Source organism: Epinephelus fuscoguttatus, linkage group LG19 (assembly GCF_011397635.1).
Source record: "Epinephelus fuscoguttatus linkage group LG19, E.fuscoguttatus.final_Chr_v1".
In the NCBI taxonomy this organism is placed as follows: domain Eukaryota; kingdom Metazoa; phylum Chordata; class Actinopteri; order Perciformes; family Serranidae; genus Epinephelus; species Epinephelus fuscoguttatus.
In genome coordinates, this window is record NC_064770.1 from 39,523,633 (window position 1) to 39,545,292 (window position 21,660).

General features: G+C 42.6%; 1 protein-coding gene across 2 annotated transcripts in view; it reads right to left on the bottom strand.

The window, feature by feature from the left end:
• LOC125879283 (vesicle-fusing ATPase) overlaps positions 1 to 21,660 on the bottom strand; it is a 67,949-nt gene that overhangs the window by 39,779 nt on the left and 6,510 nt on the right. Inside the window, exon 2 of one of the 2 annotated variants that reach the window (XM_049561053.1) lies at positions 5,096 to 5,113. The exons of the other annotated variant lie outside the window; for it this stretch is intronic. Within the exon in view, the coding sequence (XP_049417010.1) occupies positions 5,096 to 5,113 (18 nt within the window). The remainder of the gene's footprint in view (positions 1 to 5,095; positions 5,114 to 21,660) is intronic. 2 annotated transcript variants of the gene reach the window in all.

The following is a 21,660-nucleotide window of genomic DNA, read 5'->3' on the forward strand; positions in this document are numbered from 1 at the left end:
CAGTGACACAGACACACCACCACACAAGTATAAATGCTCACAACAGCGTAGGCCACGTGTGTGGAGCTGACACACGAGTATAAATCCGCCTTTCCGAGCAGAACTGTATCATAATGCAGGACATCGATGCTAATCATTAGGACTCATTAGTTCCTGGCATGTGTCAGAACAAATATAAAACTATAAAACCTTCCTCTGAGTGACTGCCGACCACAGAAGGTTGCATTAATTGCTCCTCTGACTAGTTCAAACACGCTTAATGTTCACAGTGTTTGCCAACATCGCTGAAAAGGCTGTGCCATAAACTCAGGAACTAAAAACCAGCCCCCCCGTGTGGAACACAACACAAATGTGACACATGATGAAAAACATTTTGTGGTAATGGAGATGGGAAATGTTGCTTTCAGCAGCAACATTAAAGTGCCAAAAAAATCAATATGGAAGACAGAGAGGGCAGGAAAGAGCAAAAGTATCACTGGATAGATAAAAACACGAATGCAGTGTTTATCTGCAGACTGCGTCCCATCGAGGGTACCCTAGAAAGCATCTGGGTAACCTAGAAAATAGTGACTATAACATAGTTTATTTAAAGCCCAGAGCAATAACATCTGATGTCTGTGGGGCATTTGTGATCTAGTTAGAATCATACACTGTATGTTTGTTGAGAAATACTGTTTTTGATAGAAAGTCTTTTGAATGTAAGGTTATGGATCACTGGATTACTCTGATACGAAGGAAAAGTTCTCGAGTTAAATGGAGCAGTTTGAAGAGATTCACTGATGTTTCTTGTTGATGGACATCAGAGATAATAATATCCTCTGACAGTGTGTGTGTGTGTGTGTGTGTTCAGGTCTGTCTGATTTATAATTCAGAGACAGAGAGTGAACGCTGACACAAACTGTGATGCTAAGGGTTTTTAAGTATCTTAATTGCTTGCAATGAGCATCACTGCTGTTCTAGAGCTGGGAATCATTTAAAAGTTACGATACCAGTAGGCTCGGGCGGCGTCTACAACACAAACTCACAGAATGTTAAGAAAGGTTATATTCTCACATTTATTTTCCTTATTAAAGCTATAGTGCGTAACTTCTACAGGTCTGTAAATGTCTGTTTCACCCAAGCCACTACTAGAGGAGATGACACAGTGCTGATTAAGCCGATCGGCTCCTCTAACATCTTGCAGTATTTTTCAATATATATCATTTTTATCATTTTTGCGTGTCGACCGGCGACATTCCCGCGCTGGCGCACAGGAAATACTTCCTCACAACAAGAAGGGAGGGGGAGGAGGAGCAGAGAGTGTCACAGCAAGAGGTAGAGTGCAGGTAGAAAGAAAAAGCAACATGGCGGAGAAGCGGCCGAGACACGGTTCAGAAGTGGATCCTACCACAAAGAAAAAGCCTGGACGTTCGGCTGAAGGTCTATTAGCAAAGAAGGAAAGTGACCAACAGAGAAGGCAAACAAGGATTTGTATTGGCGTCGCTTTTCCTCGGTGGAGAGCCCTGAAGGAAGAAATTGGGCTGAGAGCAGACACGGATGTTGCCTTGCTGCTGTTGGATAAGTAAGTGACTTGGTTTATAATTATATTATGAGTAGTATGTGTTGCTGTTACATGTACTGGACCTAGTACTTTATTATTTTCTTGGAAATGGTGCCATGAACGTAATGTAATGTTAGCAGCCTAGTGTTCACCACGTTGTGTAGCATTGTGTACACGGTGTGTGGCGACTGGCGAGTGTTACTCTGTGTACGGTGTGTGACGAGTGTTACTCTGTGTACATGGAAGTGCCGCCGGCTTATTAGTTGTAATAATGCATTAGCCGCTGGGAGGCGACAGAAGTTACGCACTATAGATTTAAATGACGAACTACAACTGCACACCTTTTAAATTCTCATTTCTGTTGGTCACGGATCATAAACAAATGAGGCCAGTGTTCTCGGCGCAGTCATCGACCCCTGCTTCAAGCACTGAATCCTCTAATGAGGAAAAGGTAAAGGTAAGACGAATCGTAGATGGTTGTCTATGGCTGCAAACTGTAGTGAAGCACTCGCTTTGCATCCAGATGAGGACAAACCTGCTGTGTTCCTAGTTATTGATAACCTGCAAAAACATTGCTAGCAATACTCCACCTTCCACCTTTTCTTCCCTCACTCTATCACACACATGCAGCAGCACACTAGATAATTAACGTACGTGTCTCGACCCATCGAAGCTCTGAATATGTGGGTAATATCACTGAAGTTGCGAAGCTTCTTAAACGGTATTCGAGACAGCTATTTTTTTTTCACCATGAAAACTTGTTATCACTAAAATCCTCTGGAACTGGACTACTGAAAGCCATGTGGCTCGATACGCCTATTCTGACGTTCATATTAATAAGTGACATTTGTTGGTCTAACAGTTAAAAATATAATGTCCTAATGCGTCAAAAATGCGTTAAGACAACAGAAAATATCCTGTAAAAAAGTACATTTCTGATGCTTAAGATGTTTAATATTGGTGAAACCATTTCACCACTTTCGGAGAGGACACTTATGAAATAGTGTTCAGTACACATTGTATTCGCACAAGTGTCCAAAGTCATCTATTCTCAGTGTGTTCCTGATTTGCCTTAATTCTTTCATTTTATATAAATTGAATGCCTAAAGTTATGTGCTCTACTTCTGTTCTATATTATTGACACTACTAAGGTCTGCTGCTGAATTCGACGTCATGTTTCACTTGGTAGAACTTTGATTTAGTAAGATAAACTTTACGTTTATCACTGCTGACGTTTATTCACTTTACATGGAGCTAAAGTTAATACTGAATTATGTAAAAAAGTTTGCCTCATGTGTTAGTGTCTGTTTATGAGTCGTAAGAAATCATAAATCATCTTTTAAGAGTAGATGTTTACCATAAGCTAGCTGGGGATCTGTTAAATCTAACAATATGCTAACGTAGCAAGGCAAGCTACTCACTAACACGCTTGGTTAGGAATTAAAGCAACAAATGCTTTGAGACGGCTGTCAGAGATGACAGAGGTATTATTGCGTTATACCATCTGAGGCATGACAGGTGGTGTGTTCCTCAGGTTATTTCCTAATTGATCTAGAAAAGAGGACTAGCGTACGGTTAACGTACCATTACAATAGGTAAACACCGGTTCTTGTTCAGTGCTGGAAGCTGCGCCTATTATTCATGCAAGCTATCACGGGGGCTTTGTCTGTTTATGAGTCATAAGTAATCATCTTTTAGGAGTTTACCGTTAGCTAGCTTGGGCTCTGTTAAAGTTATCAATATGCTAACAGAGCAAGGCAAGCTAAATGCTAACATGCTTGGTTAAAAGCACGTTTATTTCCTAACTGCTCTGTAAAAAAGGATTAGCATACCGTTAGCATGCCGTTCTGTATTGTTACCCTAGTAAAACGCCGGTTTCTGTTCAGTGCCGGAAGCCAAACCTATAATTAAATAATAAGAGGAATAAGGTGGATACAAAGCTCAGTTTTCTGAGTAAAACACCACGTTGTGTTTAAGAAGAATTTTCAATTTAATTTATTCTGGATGAAAACACACACAGGCTGTGGTACGTTACGGCCACAGAGGCTTTGCATTTGCTCTCTTCAGTCACCGGGAGTTCATGACAGAATCTATCCCCCCCCCCGCACAAAATAGAATGTCCCAAATACGAAATTGTTGCGTAGAAGACGGGTGATATGTACGTAGCCAAAATGTACCCACTAACAAGAGCCCACATTGGCCAATGCAGTCTCTACGTCAAAAAGCGGTGGGTATGTTAGAAGCTGTTCTAAATGTCATAAGACGTCAAAAATGTTCTTGTTAACAGGACATTTTCTGCCGTCTTTATGAGCATTTGATGCGTTAAGACGTCATGTTTCTACCTGTTAAGACAACCATATCTGACTTAATAATGCGAACATCAAAAACGTCAATAGCTGACAGCTGCCTCCATTTCTGGAAAGTAGCAAACCTTTACAGACAACTTTAAAGCAAACAGGAAGTGAGAGTTAGGGCTCATTTATGCTCAACGTTAAATACGGCTCCAGATACGGATGGAGCCTTCGGTCCGTGCTCCACGTTCATTTCGTCCGTATTTCTGCATGTTTCCATAAAGCTTACGGATACGGGCCAAACGGAGCAGTACCACCGGGAACCGTGGGGCCAGTGTTGCTGTCACTACCCGATACGTAGCTCTAGTGAGACACAAAGAAGAAATAACAATTCAGTTTCTCTCATCGGCAGTACTAGAGAAAAGAATTCTCCGTCCTCCAGTTGCGATGTATTTAACGGCCTCACCGACCACCGCCTCCTACAACGCTGCCTCTGTTTTTGTCTTTTATGCAAGAGGTACATTATCAATATCTCCTCCACAGTCGCCATGTTTGTTTTTGAGTTTTTCTTGTTGTGATAAACTTTTGACTCTGGGCTGCCCCCTGGTGGATATATTGGTTAACATCCATGCCAACGTAAAGGACACATGGAAGTATGTGGGCAGTGACGGTAACATCATTTGAAACGGACGTATACATTTTCATACGTAAAGGGAGCATAAATGAGCCCTTAGAAGAACTTCTTGTCCACCGCTTTGTTCGCTAAAATGGCATCATTAGCAAAATCTCTTCAATGTAAAGCTTCATTTCACATTTCAGCGCTGAGATGTTAGCATAACACGGCTAACATGCTAACATACTCACTGAGTCTAATCTGCATTCAGACTACCTGCCACATGAATCAAAATGGAAAATGGCTCCTAATGGAACAAATCCATTTTGTTCTGGCCTCCAGAGACTGAGCATTCTGTGCAAGTTACGATGCAACAGGGAGCTGATTAATGGATGCTAATGAGTTAGCGTTTCCATTCGGTCAGCACATGACACCAGCTTGACACTGCAGCTCACAGTGGCAGAGAATCTAGGGTTGTTATGCTCTATCCATCCTGCAGCAGTGGGGGGGAGGGGGGGGGCTGAAAGCAGTGACGTACATCCTCTATACAACCATCTCCAGGAAGAGAGCCACAAACAGCAAATATAATCCACATGACGGGGAGGATGGCTGCTCGTTTGGAAAGTTGAACAGATGTGTATCCATACATACCTTGAAAAATATAACGACCTTGTGGGCGCCAGCGAAGGCAAGCAGAGAGGAAGGACAGAAGACAGTATTTGAGACGGAGGGGGACTCAGAGCAGCAAGCTGGGGCTGGGGTGTGAAGCTGTGGTGCAGTCAAGGTGCATTCCTGTGTATGGATTCACTCATGCAAGCCACACTCAGATAATGAGGTCACCTGGGATGGAGTCAAGTGCATGCAGGCCAGAGTTGGGGTTTATTCGGTTTGCAAAACCATTTCTCAACCAGAGAACACATTTTTGTTTGTCTTTTCTTTTTCAAATGCCAAATTTACATGTTATAAATTACACCCCAAATCTGGTCGTGGTCAGATGACGTGAGCCGTATGCAGAATGTCATGCCAAACACACAGTGTTATGTTCGTCCAACCCAGTCACCAGAAAAAATGTGGGATTGTAAGTTTCTGCAAACCACGGATATGTTATATTTGTACTTAAACGTTTTTCAAACACACCGTAGGTGAAAGCGAGTCGGAGCACAGACCCCATGTTTTTTTAAACATACACGTGGAAGGAACCGCAAATCCTTAAAAATCCAGTTCAGACCAAAGATTCACGACGAGACGAAACCATTGCAGAGTGTCAGCGGTGTGAACTGGCTGGTCTGAGCTTGACTCAAGCCAGCTAATGGTGTCACCTGACAATCAGCTGGTCAAATGGGCGGTGGCTGGTTTTAAAGCACGTCACCTGTTTCAACAGCCAATCAGCTTGTAGTGAAGTCACTCAGTAGACTACCAATGGTTTTTTTGGCTGGTGAGTTAAGCAAATCCAGCAGCCACTTGCATATTTTACCAGCATTTGGCTGGTGGTAGATTCCAACCCTGGTGCTAATTTGCAGGCTACTGTAGTGTAGAGGACCAAACATGACTCTGACCAAATGTGGGTATGTGATGGAAAACAAATCTTCCCACGACTAGTTGTTGAAATGACAGAAACAGCAGCTTAAGTGACGGGAAGCACCTTGAATGTGTGTGCATGGGAAAGCTCGTTTGTCAGACACTAATTTTTTGGCTTTCTCTTAAGATTAGAAGACTCTCAAATGTGCAGCTCTGTCCAAGCCTCTCTCATTTTAAGTCTTGTTTACGCTACAACAATATTATATGATAATATGTAACGTATTCATGGTTTGCAGAAACGTACAGTAGCAACATTTTCCTCTGGTGGCTGGGCTGGTTTATCATGAGGCCGTATCTCTTTACCACAATAAAGACAAAGTGCCACCTGTCTTCTTGTGGTAAGAGACGTGGATACCGGAGACACAATCAGCTGCTATCTGATGGATGGATGTTAAATGCTGATGGATGAGAGGGGGTGTGATCTTCACTGTGATATGCCCTTATGGTAATTTGGTTCCACATTTCATTCAGTCAATAAATCAGTCAATCATGGATGCATACATTTTAAAAAACAGCATTTGTGATTGAATTTCCTCACAGTGTAAGAAGGGCAGTGACTCACACTGACACTAGTCCTGTTACTGCTTCATGTTTACTGTAGTATTGTTAGCACTGCATTGGTTAGCATTAGCCGGCATGCTCAAACAGGCAGAACATCACAGTGTGAGAAGAAAATACATTTTACAACAAGTTTTTAACAAGTATTCATGTTAACATCGGCTGCACTGGGTGGATTCCCTGTTTGACTTCTTGCTCCGGTTGCTGAGCAGAGCTGTGTCTGTCTTTGCCTCAAGGAAGCTCTGAGCCGCCTCTCACAGCTCTTTCAACTCAGGAGGAACAGCGACTTCAAGGAAAGTGTCCGTGCAGGAGCAGAAAAATATGGAAGCCCTTGTGACTGGGCTGCAGATATGTGTCCATAAAACACACCACCATACTTATAATACCAGGCACCAACATCTAAACCAGTTTTATCCAGTGACTTCTGGATGTCTTCAAACATCAGATGTGCATGTTTTGGCATCATTACAAAGATACATTGCTTATCTTTCATTTGAACACAGACGTCACTGCATCTTTTGGATTAAAAACGATTCCATTCCCTCGCCTAAACTTTACATTTATGAGCTCTATGGATAAAACAAACATAATTCCAGCTGTGATAACCTAATAGCCTCTCACATCAGGTAAACATCACCACTAGTAATGAGCTACAGCAGTATTTTAAGCCTCAAAATTTCTTAATGTGATTTTACAGACATTATATTTTAACCTTTTTCTGTGGTCAGTAGCAGCTACAAATCATACCTCAACAGAAAGAATGATAAACATTATGACTAGATTGATATCTTGCTGCTTCATGGGCGACATCAAATTTGCATTCTCATTTAAAACAGGATCACAAAACTATTCACATGGATTCACACATTGTTTTTCCACCATGTGACCCTCGAGGTGCTGCGTCGTAAAACCATGGAAACCACATTATGATTCCAGTATATTGTAACTCTGTGCATAGAAGGCAAGATTCGTACCAGTCTTATGTCTTTGTGAGGTAAATACGAAGCTAGAATGAGCGACTGGGTAGCTTAGCTTAGCATAAAGACTGGAAACAGGGAGCCTGGCTCTGTCCAAAAGTAACCAGATCTGCCATCCATCCATTTTCAGCTGCTTATCCGAATACCGGATTGTGGGGGCAGCAGGCTGAGCAAAGCACCCCAGATGTCCCTCTCCCCAGCAACACTTTCCAGCTCCTCCTGGAGGACCCCAAGGTGTTCCCAGACCAGAAGAGATATATAATCCCTCCAGTGTGTTCTGGGTCTGCCCCGGGGCCTCCTACCAGTGGGACGTGCCCAGAACACCTCTAACAGGAGGCGCCCAGGAGGATCCTGATCAGATGTTGAACCACCTCAACATGAAGGAGCAGCGGCTCTACTCCGAGCTCCCTCCAGATGTCTGACTCCTCCCCCTATCTCTAAGGCTGAGCCCAGACACCCTACAGAGGAAACTCATTTCAGACGCTTGTATCTGTGACCTCATTCTTTCAGTCACTACCCAGAGCTCATGACCATAGGTGAGGGTTGGGACGGAGATGGACCAGGAAATCGAAAGCTTTGCCTTCAGGCTCAGCTCCCTCTTCACCACGATGGTCCGGCACAGCGCCTGCATCACTGCAGATGAATGTATGAATGTGCTTAAATGTATATTTAGCAATCTCCGTCCGCACAACATTAAAGGGTCTGGTACCTCGCGCATGCCCATGTTTTAAACAGTAGCTCTCCTGCTCTGCATGTGAATGTTTCTCATGCCATGGCCTTCAACCAGCATGAGATGGAAATGTTAATGGCGCCCTCCTCAGCTGAGCTGTGACGTTAGCTAGCTCAGTGGCGCTAGATGAGCAAGCAGTAGATGCCCCTTCCTTCTGCACGTTGATACAATTGGAGGGTTGATTTTGAGGTGACCTGTCCCTTTAAACAAACATGATAACCTGTTGATTAGAGATTCAGAGCTGCTGATAGGTGGATTTTCTTCCTTTGGCAAAGCTAAGCTAGCTGTTTTCCAACATTCGTACAGACAGGAGAGCCACACCACTTCTCTCATCTAACTCTCAGCAAGAAGGCGTGTAAGTGTACTCCCCAAAATGTCAAACAGTCGGCAGAACATTTTGCACTGAGAGAAATCACACCTATTTAGAAACTGCTGAAATATTTCCAGGCTCTTGTGACATTAAGATCTTCCTTCTCTTTATTCATGCATCTGTGTTTCCTTGCTTCCTGTCATCTTCCTTTCTTCTCTCTTTCCTTATGGTGTTAAATATTTAAAGTTGCCTTCAGAGAAAGTGAGCTGTGGCTGCAGCAGCAGAGATAATAAAAGGCTTCGACAGTTTCTGTGTTTGAGCTGCTCAGAGAAAACGCTTCTCCAGCCACTGTTTCTGTTTGAGTCTGGACCGCTGATATGAGAACATTAATTGTCCGTGACTTTTTTGAGTTGCTGCTGGCTCAGGTGTTTCTTTTAAAGCTTCTCCTGTGTAGCTTCTCTCTATATTTACTGTAAATTCAATCCTGTGTGCTTATGAAAACTATTTTCCTGCAACCTTTCTGATGTCTCAAATATCCTCTCAGACATCATCTCTATCAGGCCCTTCAGTTTATCTGCTGCTCTCTGCTCCTCCTGTCTGCAGGGAAATAATCTGTCCCAGTGCTTTCTGTGAAATGATTTTGGCTCTCTGTGCCGCCCTCATCTAATCAGTTATGTTCCTTTCAGCAAACATCCTCATCACCAGCAAACAGCATCTTGAAACGCTGAATTAGATTTCTCCTCACCTGTTTGATGGCAGGAGAGACATTAATTTTAATATTCAGACACTTTTTTAAATTACTTTCCAATTACTAATGATCGTTCTGTCTCCCTCCTGTGAGCCTCTGACACATCATCTCTGATTCTTTAATCCATTATTCAAAGTGTTCGTGTCTTCCGTGCGAACAGGGAGCAGCTGGGAAGCAAAAAAGTCACTCCCTGGATCTCCCCCAACTCGTTCTAAATATTCCCCATATTCCAAGCATGCTGATAAATTATTCATCCCGCTGTGCCTTGGGGGGGCGTATCCAGTCACATGTCTGCACTGGCGATCGATGAGTTGATGGCGACACAGCAGATAGCATGATATCTGTTGTTTTTGCCTGTTGAGCTGGACTCTAAATGGATCCTAAAGAGGTTCTCAGTTATTCTCTGCTTTTATCAAATAGTCCACAACACAAAGGGATCTCTGAACATGAAACAGACGAAAAATATAGCGCACTTCTTTGAAGTTCTTACATAACCTTTATTATCCTTATTTCTGACGTCTCACTGAGATTAAAGCTGCCCTCATTAATATTTGCACATGTACAAAAGCTCACTTGACTCGTAGAGATAAACGTGCAGAGAGCTATAAAGAAATTAGAAATATAACTGAATGGTAATCTGCTTCTGCAAATTGCTGACATGTTACATTTGCACATTATTATTCAGCAGATACAATGAGACTTTATATATCTTTACATTTCAGCGACGCTGTGGTTCATGTGTGGTTAGGTTTAGGCACAAACGCCACTTGGTTGTGGTTGGGAAAAGATCATGTTTAAGCTTAAAATACCATGTTTTGGGGGGCACAATCCCTGCCAGAAATGCTGTCAATGTCTTGCTTAAAAACAACCGCTTTTCATGGCACTATTTCCCAGTGAAAAACAGCAACGTAGCTAAAAATCTGTGAAAAACACAGGAATGACTCACTGAAAACTGGAAATCTGGCTTCCGCTCTGCCCACAGCACGGAAACAGCTTTACTGAGAGTTACAAATGATCTGCTGATGACTGCTGATTCTGGTTCACCATCCCTCCTCATCCTCCTCGACCTATCTGCAGCGTTTGATACGGTCGACCATCACATACTGCTCCAGCATCTACATGACTCTGTTGGCCTCAGAGGCACAGCATTGAGCTGGTTTGAGTCCTACCTCACTGGCAGGTCAGAATACGTTGCCATGGGAAGATCAAGGTCTCGCTCACATGCTGTTGGCTGTGGGGTTCCACAAGGATCGTTGCTTGGACCCATCCTGTTTATTCTCTACATGCTCCCCCTCGGTAAAGTCATCAGACGCTTCGGGGTATCTTTCCACTGTTACGCAGATGACACGCAATTATACATCAAAACGGACACTCATCCATCACCATCAGCAGTATCACCTCTCTCCATGCTCACTGCATGTCTGGAGGAGATAAGGGCGTGGATGAGACATAATTTTCTCCAGCTGAACAGCTTGAAAACTGAAGCCATCCTCATTGGTTCCCCTCATCAGATTTGAAACACCTCCATGACCTGCATTACTTTCTCTGGCAAGGACATCCCTCTATCATCAACAGTCACTAACCTTGGTGTCAGGTTCGACCCCCAGCTAACCTTTGAGGCCCACATAAATCACCTCTGCAAAATATCATTTCTCCACCTGAGGAATATAGCCAGACTTCGTCCCACACTCACCTTAAGAGATGCAGAGAAGCTCGTCCACGCCTTTGTCTCCTCCAGACTTGACTACTGTAACGCACTTCTCAGCGGGATTCCCAGCAAGAGCATACAGAAATTACAACACATTCAAAACAGCGCCGCTAGAATCCTGCTGAGAGTACGTAAATATGAGCACATCACACCCATTCTTCACTCACTACACTGGCTACCCATCTCCGCTCGGATCGACTACAAAGTCTCCCTCCTCACATTCCAGTGCATGGCAACGCCCCCCAGTACCTCAAAGAACTCCTCACCCTCCAGACCTCAGCACGCTCACTCCGCTCCACCAACAGCCACAGACTTCTCCCCCCAGGGACGAAGAGCTGCACACTGGGAGATCGAGCCTTCTGCTCCTCTGCTCCTCGACTGTGGAACACCCTCCCAGAACACCTGAGGGTTCCACAGTCAATTGATTGTTTTAAAAAGGGCCTTAAAACGTACCTTTTTAAAAAAAATCTTTTAATCTGTAATTTTTGCTCGTGTTACTTTGATAACTGCTTTTAACTCTTGTTTTAACTTATTTTCTTCTTTTCTTGCTGTTGTAGCACTTTGAGATTTTTCGTTAAATATGAAGTGCGTTACAAATAAAATTTATTATTATTATTATTATTATTATTATTATTATTATTAAAACAACCAGTTTTGTTGTTTGTTGGTCTCAAACAGTGGTCTCTCTTTTCTATCAGTGGTCTGCAGCTTGGCAGGCGTCTCGCCACTCCTGATAACAAAGTCAGCTCATATACTACGTCACTTAAGAAATGTTGATATGAAATGTACAAATGCAACATATCTGGGGTTTGCAGACATGTACAGTCCAAACATTTTCTTCTGGAGACTGGGTTAAATACAGTATTAATTTCGTTGATGAAAACTATGATGAAAATTCTTCATCAGCAACCTTTTTCTGTGACAAAAACGAGACAATGACAAAGCTTAAAACAGATCTTGATAATAAAAACTAAAATGAAATCTATGTTTCAGACGAGACGTGATTAAAATGTTCGTGCTGGTATGACTATCGGGCATTGAAAGTGGAGAACAGCTGAGAACAGCTGTGCTTGTAATTATCTTTAAAGCAACAGGCTGGTAAACTCCAGTAAATAGTCTGCACCAGGATGTTTGGGTTGGTGTGAGTTGTGAGCTGTAATTCAGCAGTAAATAATCAGCCGTGTGTGTCTGACTGTGGATGGTGGAGCTGCTGAATGGATTTGTGGAGTTTGTTAGTTGCAGCGGTGGCTGTTAGCAGCTAGCTCCGCGTTAGCAGCTGAATGGCAGCGGAGCCAACAGCCGCCAGCCACTTTACCATGATTGTAATTTCCAATATATGAATTAGATACTGGGCTAGTTTAAAGATAAAAACATATAGAAAACATAATGTCTAAAATCTGACTATAACATTTTTCGTTGACTAAAACTATGAAGGATAAAAATTACTAAAATGTGACTAAAACTAATGAACATTTTCATCTTGAGACTAGATTGAAAATTGCTGTCAAAATTAAACCTGGTTAAACAAATCCTTGTTTCATGAAGATTAAAACATTCAGTTCTTGTGAGCTGTGGAGTGTTGATTCAACTGTATAATCACTTTGGAGGCTGCAATTTGTAGAGCTGTTGAATTATGTTGCATCACACTGACAGGTGTTTCTAAATACGTCCACCTGATCTGTATCAGTGAGAGCCTAATTAACAGGCACAACACCATACAGTTCACCAGCAGCAGAGTGATCACACAGCTGAATCAACACCTCTCTAAATCAGTTTCAACACAAACTAAACATTATAACCTTCATGAAGGGAGGACTGATTTAATCAGACGTAAGATCAGTCGATGACGCAGTCTGAAAATCTATTTTGGGGGTTTGGCACAACAAAAGTGTGTTTTTATACAAGACCAAAAGCTCTGACAGAATTTAACTCAACATTATTGGATATGTTATTTTTTTGTCAAAGGACACTTGAATTTTTCAGCATAAGGAAAATTTTTTTTATTAAAAATAAAATCCACAATCTTTCCGTCCTAATCACTGAAGCTAATGTGTCTCAGCCTCTGGACTCTGTTTGGTTTTGTGATCTCTCCACAGAATATCAGAAAAATCAATGTCAAACAAATTTGTTGCATTTACTTCACAGCTATTGAATTTGAAACCACTGTAGTCGGATTTTTCCATACAGATGAATGAAATATGAGCCGAGCTCGGCAGGAAATTGTATCCGCGCTGTCTGCTTTCTCCACTTTAAGCTGTGCTTTGGAATTTGTGCAGTAACCAAACAAACACTAAACACTCAACACTAACAGGGTTTAAAAGCCAACAAGGTGATGTGATATTCACCAGTTCATGACTCCGCCCACCAGTCCACCCTGTGGTTGTATGACTCCGCCCACCAGTCCACCCTGTGGTTGTATGACTCCGCCCACCAGTCCAGTGTCTCTGACAGTCTCCATCCATGTCAGTGAAAACATGGACGCTTCACACACAGAAGATCTATACAATCAGCACAGTTTCAAGATTAGAGTCACCAATTCAGTATCTGACCAAATGTCTCCCCTTCTGTTCCTGAGATATGACGTTAAAACATGATGATGTCACAGTCAAGCTGACCTTTGACCTTTTCACCTTCATTATTTTATCCTGTTAGACATTTGTGCCAAGTTTGGTCAGAATTAGTGAATGAATTCTTGAGTTATGGCCAAACATGTTTTGTGAGGTCACAGTGACCTTTGACCACCAAATTCTAATCTGTTTATTCTTCAGTCCAAGTGGACGTTTGTGTCAAATTCAAAGAAATTCCCTGAAGGCGTTCTTTACATACTGTGTTCATGAAAATCAGACAGATGCAAGGTCACACTAACTTTTGACCACCAAATCTAATCAGTTAATTCTTCAGTCCAAGAGGTTGTTTGTGTCAAATTCAAAGAAATTCCTTTTAGGGCGATGCTAAGATATCACGTTCATGAGAATGAGACGGACGCAAGTTCACAGCCACCTTAACCATTGACCACCAAAATCTAATCAGTTCATTGTTGAGTTCCAGTCAGGGCTGCCCCTGACCAAACTGGGGCCCTAAGCGAAATTTTATTTGGAGGCCCCCATCCCAAATGTATCATAGGTACAAAATGACGGTACAACAACTTGCCATTTAACTTGACAACCTTTACTGGCAATAACAAATGTACTGTAGATACAGTAGTTTGGCTGTATGAGTCAAATAAAATAAAAAATTAAAATAAATAAATATTAAATAAAAATAACTTCAAACTGAAATAAATAAATAAACAAATCTGAGTCACAAACAGCCATCAATTACTCATCAAAAGAAAGTAACTTCCACCACCTCAATCCCCCACCCTTGATTAAACACTGAAAATAAAATAAAAGAGGGAGACAGACAGGTTTTTCCTATTTAATCTTATTTTGTTATATTTCTCCCTCTCCCCTCTCTGGAGGCGTCCGATCTCCCTCAGCCCTCCGCCTCTCCCACCTTAATTAAACACTGAAAACAGAAATAAAATACAGAGACATTCTTTTCTATTTTCATCTAATTTAGCTATATTTCTCCCTCTCCCCTCTCTGGGAGCATCCGACCTCCCGGCCCCGCACATACCCCCGAGGCTCGGGTCTCCCCCTCCGTGGAGCCTGCCCTCCCGGCCCCGCACATACTCCTGAGGCTCTTTTGGACGACATGTCGACAACTCTTCACCTACTGCAGCTCTGCAAGTGCCTGCCAGCGCACCCCTCTGATTGTTCAGATGTGGAGTGCTGTCAATCATTGCATCGACGCATGGGCGTTCAGGTCTCTTCTCTCCTTCCTCGAGCTGATTCTACGCGTGCCTGACGGTAGCACATGTGCGCATCCATTGCGCATATGCGCAAATGCGTCCCCTCGCGCCCCATGGAAGATGAGGCCCTACGCACAGCGCGTGTTCTGCGTTTAGGGAGGGGCGGCCCTGGTTCCAGTGAACATTTGTGCCAAATTTTTAGAGATTCCCTTGAGATATCATGTTCACAAGGATGGGACACATATGTCAGATGGATGGATGGACTGACAACCCAAAAACATAATGCCTCTGGCCACGGCTATCGGCGGCATGGAGGCTTAAAAAGCCAAATTACAATAAATGATAGAAAACACTCAAAATGAAAGATTATTTCCTGTTTGGCACAAACACGCAGTCAATACCTGCACATTATGAAATGAATCAGCTGCTGGTAAAAGCCAACTCAGCAACCACTTATATAAATCACACAAAGTGAATTTTTGGCAGCTTCTGTATTAAATCAAGAAGGTTTCAGTGCACACAGTAACTGTGACGGTGCCTCCCTGCCTGGTTTCATCTGTTATTCAGGGGCTGTTCATCATAGTTAAGCAATAAAAAAAAAAAAAAAAGACTCAAACATACTCAAATAATCTTTATGCAATTACGAGCGTTGCAAAGCACAAAAAAAGGACACAGGACTGTGCTTGTAGAGTAAAATCATTATGAAGCAAAAATGCATCGTAGCAAAAGTGGGCTGTGGTTTTTTCATTATATAAGGACCATTAACATTAAAATGTGATCTGCTGCAGCCACATTTAGCTTCGGAGCTAATTATCCATCCACTGTAAAGTGCTTTTCAATCTTCTGCTGTCACTTCCTGTTGTAAATTGTCCGTCTGTAAAGTGAACATTAGCTCGTTAGCTTAACAGCCAGAGGAGAGCGTCCGCAGCTTCATTCAGAGGTTCAGTGTTTCCACACCGTTTTAAAAACCAACACATGAAAAGACAGCTGCTGCTCGTGATGAACTTATTCGATGATAACCATCAACTTTTATATCACAGTATGCCTCGAAACCGGTATGGGTGAGGTGGGACAAAGACCGAGTGCTGAACAACAACAACAGTGGAGGAGAAATTAATACTGAACTCACACAGAGCAGCCGGTCTGTCTTCTCTCCCTACGTCCTTCAGTCCTCCCTTCATCCGGGCCGAGTATTCTACCTTGTGCCGACATTTTTACTTCCATGGACATTCCTTATCAGATGTTTTTTCACTCTGTCTTGTCTCGGTCTCAGACAAAAGATTTTATTTCACGACAGGCCAAGACGACACATTTGCTCTCTGAACTCGTCGATTACCGACCTGGCCCTACAAGCCAAAATATTCTGTGTCAGTTCTGAACGCTCAGGGATGGCGTGGCAAGTTAGGATCTTTACATGCACTTTTCAAAACAAAGTCGTCTTCGTAGGAAATAGGGGCTGGCGATTTCACAGGGATTTTCTGTCTTTGATTTGTGTCCATTACAGTCTAGTATGCTTTGTTTTCGACAGCCTGACACCCTTTAACAGGTAACTATGTGGTTATTATCAAGAAAAAAAAACAGGTAAAAATGATGTGAAATATAAAAAGCCTTTCCTTTTAGTCCGGCGCTCCACTGACTGATTTAGCGCTGGTTTTCAAAGCGCTATCCATTCAGAGGTGGTGAAATCTTAAGGTTTTGTGATGTAACAATCTGGTCTCACTCTGAAGTCGTTGAGAACCACCACTTGGTAAAGCCAAACCCTGTTCTTTTTTCATAAACGTAACCACGTGTGTGTTGTTGAAGGAAAAAACATCAGTTGGCGGTGTTGTACCAATGTAGTGCTTTTACTTTGAAAGAGAAACTGTACATTTCCTGTGAAAACAGAAGTGTATTTTGAAAACAGACAATGCATGTAACAGGCTGAAGTTGACACGGCGTCCCAGAACGTCAACAACCAACACACCCAGGGTACCTTGGACGCCATATGTGGACATGGAAAGGTCACAGTGAGGATGGGCTGTGAAACTGTAATCACAAAAATCCTCCAGTAAACTTGACATTTTAACACTTTGCAGTTTGTGCGAATCAAACAAATGAGACGTAACGTGTTCGTCAGTGAGCTGGACGTATTCTGGCTGCAACCTCTCAGCACAGCTGTAGAAATCTGAGTGACAGAGGAAACACTCCAACACCCGCTCTGAAGGTTTCTCCTGTATTCAGTGAACACACACACACACACACACACACACACACACACAGAAACACAGTGTGTGTGTGTGTGTGTTGTGTTGGCTGCCCCACAGCAGAGTGCACGGCTCTCTATATTTAGCTCCAGCTCAGAGCTGACAGAGGAAGGCCCTGTGATCAGACGGCCGGGGATTAACCATTACTCTCCCTCTCCCTCTCACACACACACACACATTTGTTACTACACACTCACTGACATCCTAAACACGCAGGTACACACACACACATACAAACAGCATGTGGCATTTCAGTGATGCGTACAGACCAAGCACCTCAGACCTGCTGCACCACTGTCGCACCTATACTGTCAGTAAAGCTCACCCTCGAGTGTGATACGACTGATATCTGGTGAGTTTTAGGACTCAGTAAGAGAGAAGATTTTGCATTGCTGTATGATAATGATCTATACTACATGTGTGTGTGTGATGCTGACTGCACAACCAATCGTCACTCAAAGATAATAAAGATATCCTGTATTGCGATAACGATATTACTTGCGATAAATAAACAGATCAAAGTGTACTCAGTTTTCTGCTAAAATACAACTAATTTCTTGTTGAATTTAAAAAAAATAAAGAAATTATTTTAAGTATTTAGTACTGAAAAAACTGAACATTGAAAAAATGTAATGATAGCTACATTTCAAAGTGTAGTTTTCTACTGACTCTTTAAACAAAGTAAAAAAAAAGTTTATTGTGCAATTTGATTAAAAGAAATATTGTGCAGTTGAAATATTGTATAAAGAGAAAACTACAAAGGGAGAGGACGGCTGACAGGAAGACTGAGAGGCAGAGAAAATGTTGCTGCTGCTGTCGTGATAAAATTTATAAAGCAAACAGCGAGAAGCCTTTTAGCTGTTCAGAGCGAGCGATGAGTTTGTCAATGCAGCATGCAGAGGCAGTCTAACAGCCTCCGACCTCGCCAATGCAGTCTGCTGCCTCCGAAATTGGGTGTGGGTGCAAAAACAAAAAGCAGGAGCAGAGAAACAAATAAAGTCTCCTGACGAATGGTTGCTGAGCAGAAGATGGCTGAACTACAGGGAGAGTATGAGAGACATAAATCTATTAACGAGGAGCGAGGAGGAGACACACAACGGCAGAGATGCCATCGTTTGAAGCCCACTCGCTTGTTCCATCACACGAGTGGGCGTCTTTTTTTTTTTCTCCTTTGCCGACTGTGGGATTAAAAGCGCCTCGGCTCTGTTTATTGATTCTGACACAATCACATCGATCAGGCCGTCCTTGAAGCAAAACGAGCTCCTCCTCAGCACTGTTAGGAGACTCTATACATGCTGACAGCCATGAGGAGAACGCCTGAAGACATCTGTCAGAGGTTAAAGTCAGTTTGATGCTTCAACTTGTGGCTGAAAATATATTTTACACTTTGACTGCGAAGTATTTTGTTGTCGTATGTCAACAACACAAAGCAAACAGCCAACTGTGTTTACTGCTTATTCTTGTATCACACGGTTTAGTGTCCACACTCCGACTCAGGTCTAATTCCTTGTAAGCTGTTTACCTTCGACACTGTCCTGCCACAGCTGCTGTTTGTAAAGCAGTAGGGTGAAGTAGGGCAGTAGGGTGTCCAAAGATGCCTGTTACTTGAGTAAACAGAAGGTTTCTTCTAAAGTTTTAGCTGTTTTATCCCTGCAGTATGGTGGGTTTCAGTAAGTATGGGCTCAACCATGGTATTCTGAAACATTTGTAATGTTTCAGTGCTTTAGTCTTGAGTCGCTACTCTCTAATTTAACAGGTTTATGAAGGCCAGGTGGCTGATGAGACTGCCCGATGGACAGAAAGTTTCTTCCAATACAGAGGAGCGGGAACAAAGAAAAGCAGCAAGATGTTTCTACAACATTTGTAATGTTTCCATGCTTTCAACTTCGGCTGCTTTATGAAGGCCAGATGGCTGATGAGACAGACTGCACGATGGACAGAAGGTCAGTTCAGTTTCTTCTAATACAGAGTGGACACAAACAAAAGCAGCAAGATGTGTCTAACCCTGATAACATCCACAAATCAGGCAGTATCGTGAGCTTTGAGTGAGTATGAGCTTAACCATGTTGCTACTCTCTAATTCAGTGACTTTGTAAAGGCCAGATGGCTGATGAGACTGCCCGATAGACAGAATGTTTCTTCCAATACAGAGAAAAGGAAACAAACAAAAGCAGCAACATGTTTCTACCCCTGATAACAGCGTCAATAAATCAGGCAGTGTAGGTTTTGAGTGAGTATGAGCTCAACCATGGTATTCATGGACATTTGTGATGTTCAAATGTAAAAAGGCCAGATGGCTGATGAGACCGCCCGATGGACAGAGGGTCATCAGATCAGTCTCCACCACAGCCAGAGTCTGTCCAAGTGTCTCAGTCAGCTTTTAAAATCCCTGTGAACATGTCAGTGTGAGTGAAATGGTCCTGCAGTGAATGTGTCACAGTGGGACTAACACACCCAGATCATGTGACTCCTGCATGTATACAGTCAATCAGACCCAAACTGGCCGAGGCGCTCTGAGCATGCTCCACAGTTTCCGCCCCAGGCTTTGACCCGGAAGTCCAATAGCATTAAATGTGTAAGAGAAGAAGAAGCCGGTAACAACATGGAGAAATCTACATCCAGAGCCGTGACTTTTTGGACGCACCAAATGTACAGAGCTGTAAAGTTGTCCACCATGGTAGCAGTTAGCAGCTAGCTAACCGTAGCTAACTTGTTTGTCCATTGTTTGGTCTGTGACGTAATAGGTCAACAGGAAAAAGGTCCAATACTAACAAGCTGAAAGGGGGCATATCTCCACCTATCGTAGAGGAGTCGCACATACTTGGCTCAATAAATGGATTCCCCTCCCGTGCTCGTATACTGGGAGAAACAATAACCGCATAGTTGCCAGTTAATAGGTGTCAGGACACTGGCATCCCTATAATAGACACAAGTCACAGACAGAAAGTCCCTGTGAATCCATTGGTCAATTTACCACTGAAGACAGCAGATCAATAATTCATTACGTCTTACACCACCAGCCCATATTTCCTATGAAAACAAGAGTTCATTTTGAAAAGACACAATGCATGTAACGACTCTCACTTGACACTCCGCCCCTGAGTGTTTAAAACTGACGCAGACATGGTACCCAGGGTGATATATTTTGCCTTGTAGAGCCATGTCTGTATTTGACGAGCTCAGAGTGAGAATATGTCGTCTTGGCCTGTCCTGAAATAAAATCCTTTGTCTGAGACCAAGACAAGACAAGTGTTCTCGAGGCAGATCTCCAGTGCTTCAACCCTGGAGGACGGTCAGTGACAGCTGGAAACAGCGCGGCCTCAGATCAGCATCACAACAGACAAACCACAGAGTTTCTTATTTTGGCATCAGTGATGAATCCTCTTTCTGCCCACAGGAAATCAACACATCGGGTCAGCGCCAGAGGTCTATCAACACGCAGACTACTCACTTCTTCTTCTTCTTTCCTTCTCACTGAATGAAAGCCATGAAAAATTAACGCTTGACAAACAGGCTGCTGAACGGCCGTCACTGCTCTGTAAGTGAGAATTACAAAACAGTTTTTCACCCAACACCATCAGGTGAGCCGTCGATATAAACGCTGAGATGATACAGATTTGTCAACCCTCAATCATCATCATATTAAGCCTTAAATTAGCCCTTAAATTAACCCTTTGTTTCCCCTATACTATCTTTTGAAGCTGATGTTGAGTCCTTCACGGTGTCAGGCTGTGGAAGTGTTAGTTTGGTCCTGACTCCCTCTGACAGGCGGCAGGACGCCGACAGGACATGCTCTGCTGGGCAAGTCAGAGTGAGGGATGTGTGTGTGTGTGTGTGTGTGTGTCAGCAGCAGAACATCACGCCCGTGGACATGTTTGACTCATGCTGGTTGACCAAGAGGAGGACTGTACCATCACACACACACACACACACACACACACGTGATACATGATTATAATCTTCTCTGTTCTGTGATACAGAGTCCAGTCTGAGCTTCACGTGACAGATTCATCATGTTCTTATACATCAAATGCACCTGTTTTACATCCACATGCATCGTCTCTTTATAAAGTATTGATCGCATCTTGAAGCGCCTCATCATGCATGACCAATAAAAAGGGCGGAGGAAGAGAACATAAGTCGTTTTGTATTCATTTGCAGGAAATGTTCCCTGTGACTCTTTAACGCCCTCAAATCAACTCTGCAGTTTTCTCATTGAAGCTGTTTAAACTGTGGAAAATATAAAAACTATATTATAAATACAGCATAAAGCACTAACCACCAAACAGTAGGGACAGAATGAAAAGTGTGTTTTATATTTAATATTATCCCTTATTGATGATTTGATTATAAGATCATGTCTTTTTATAAAATGATGTCTAAGTGAATGATTTCAAGCAAATTAATTTAAAAAAGAAATGAACAGAAATTAATATAATTTTTTACAAACACAATGCACATTTGTTCGTTGCTTAAACATCTATTTTGATTTTGTTATGTTTTACAAAATTGTATTTAAATTGAATCTTTTCATGCATGAATTATTACGACCTCAGTCAAGATTTGCTTCT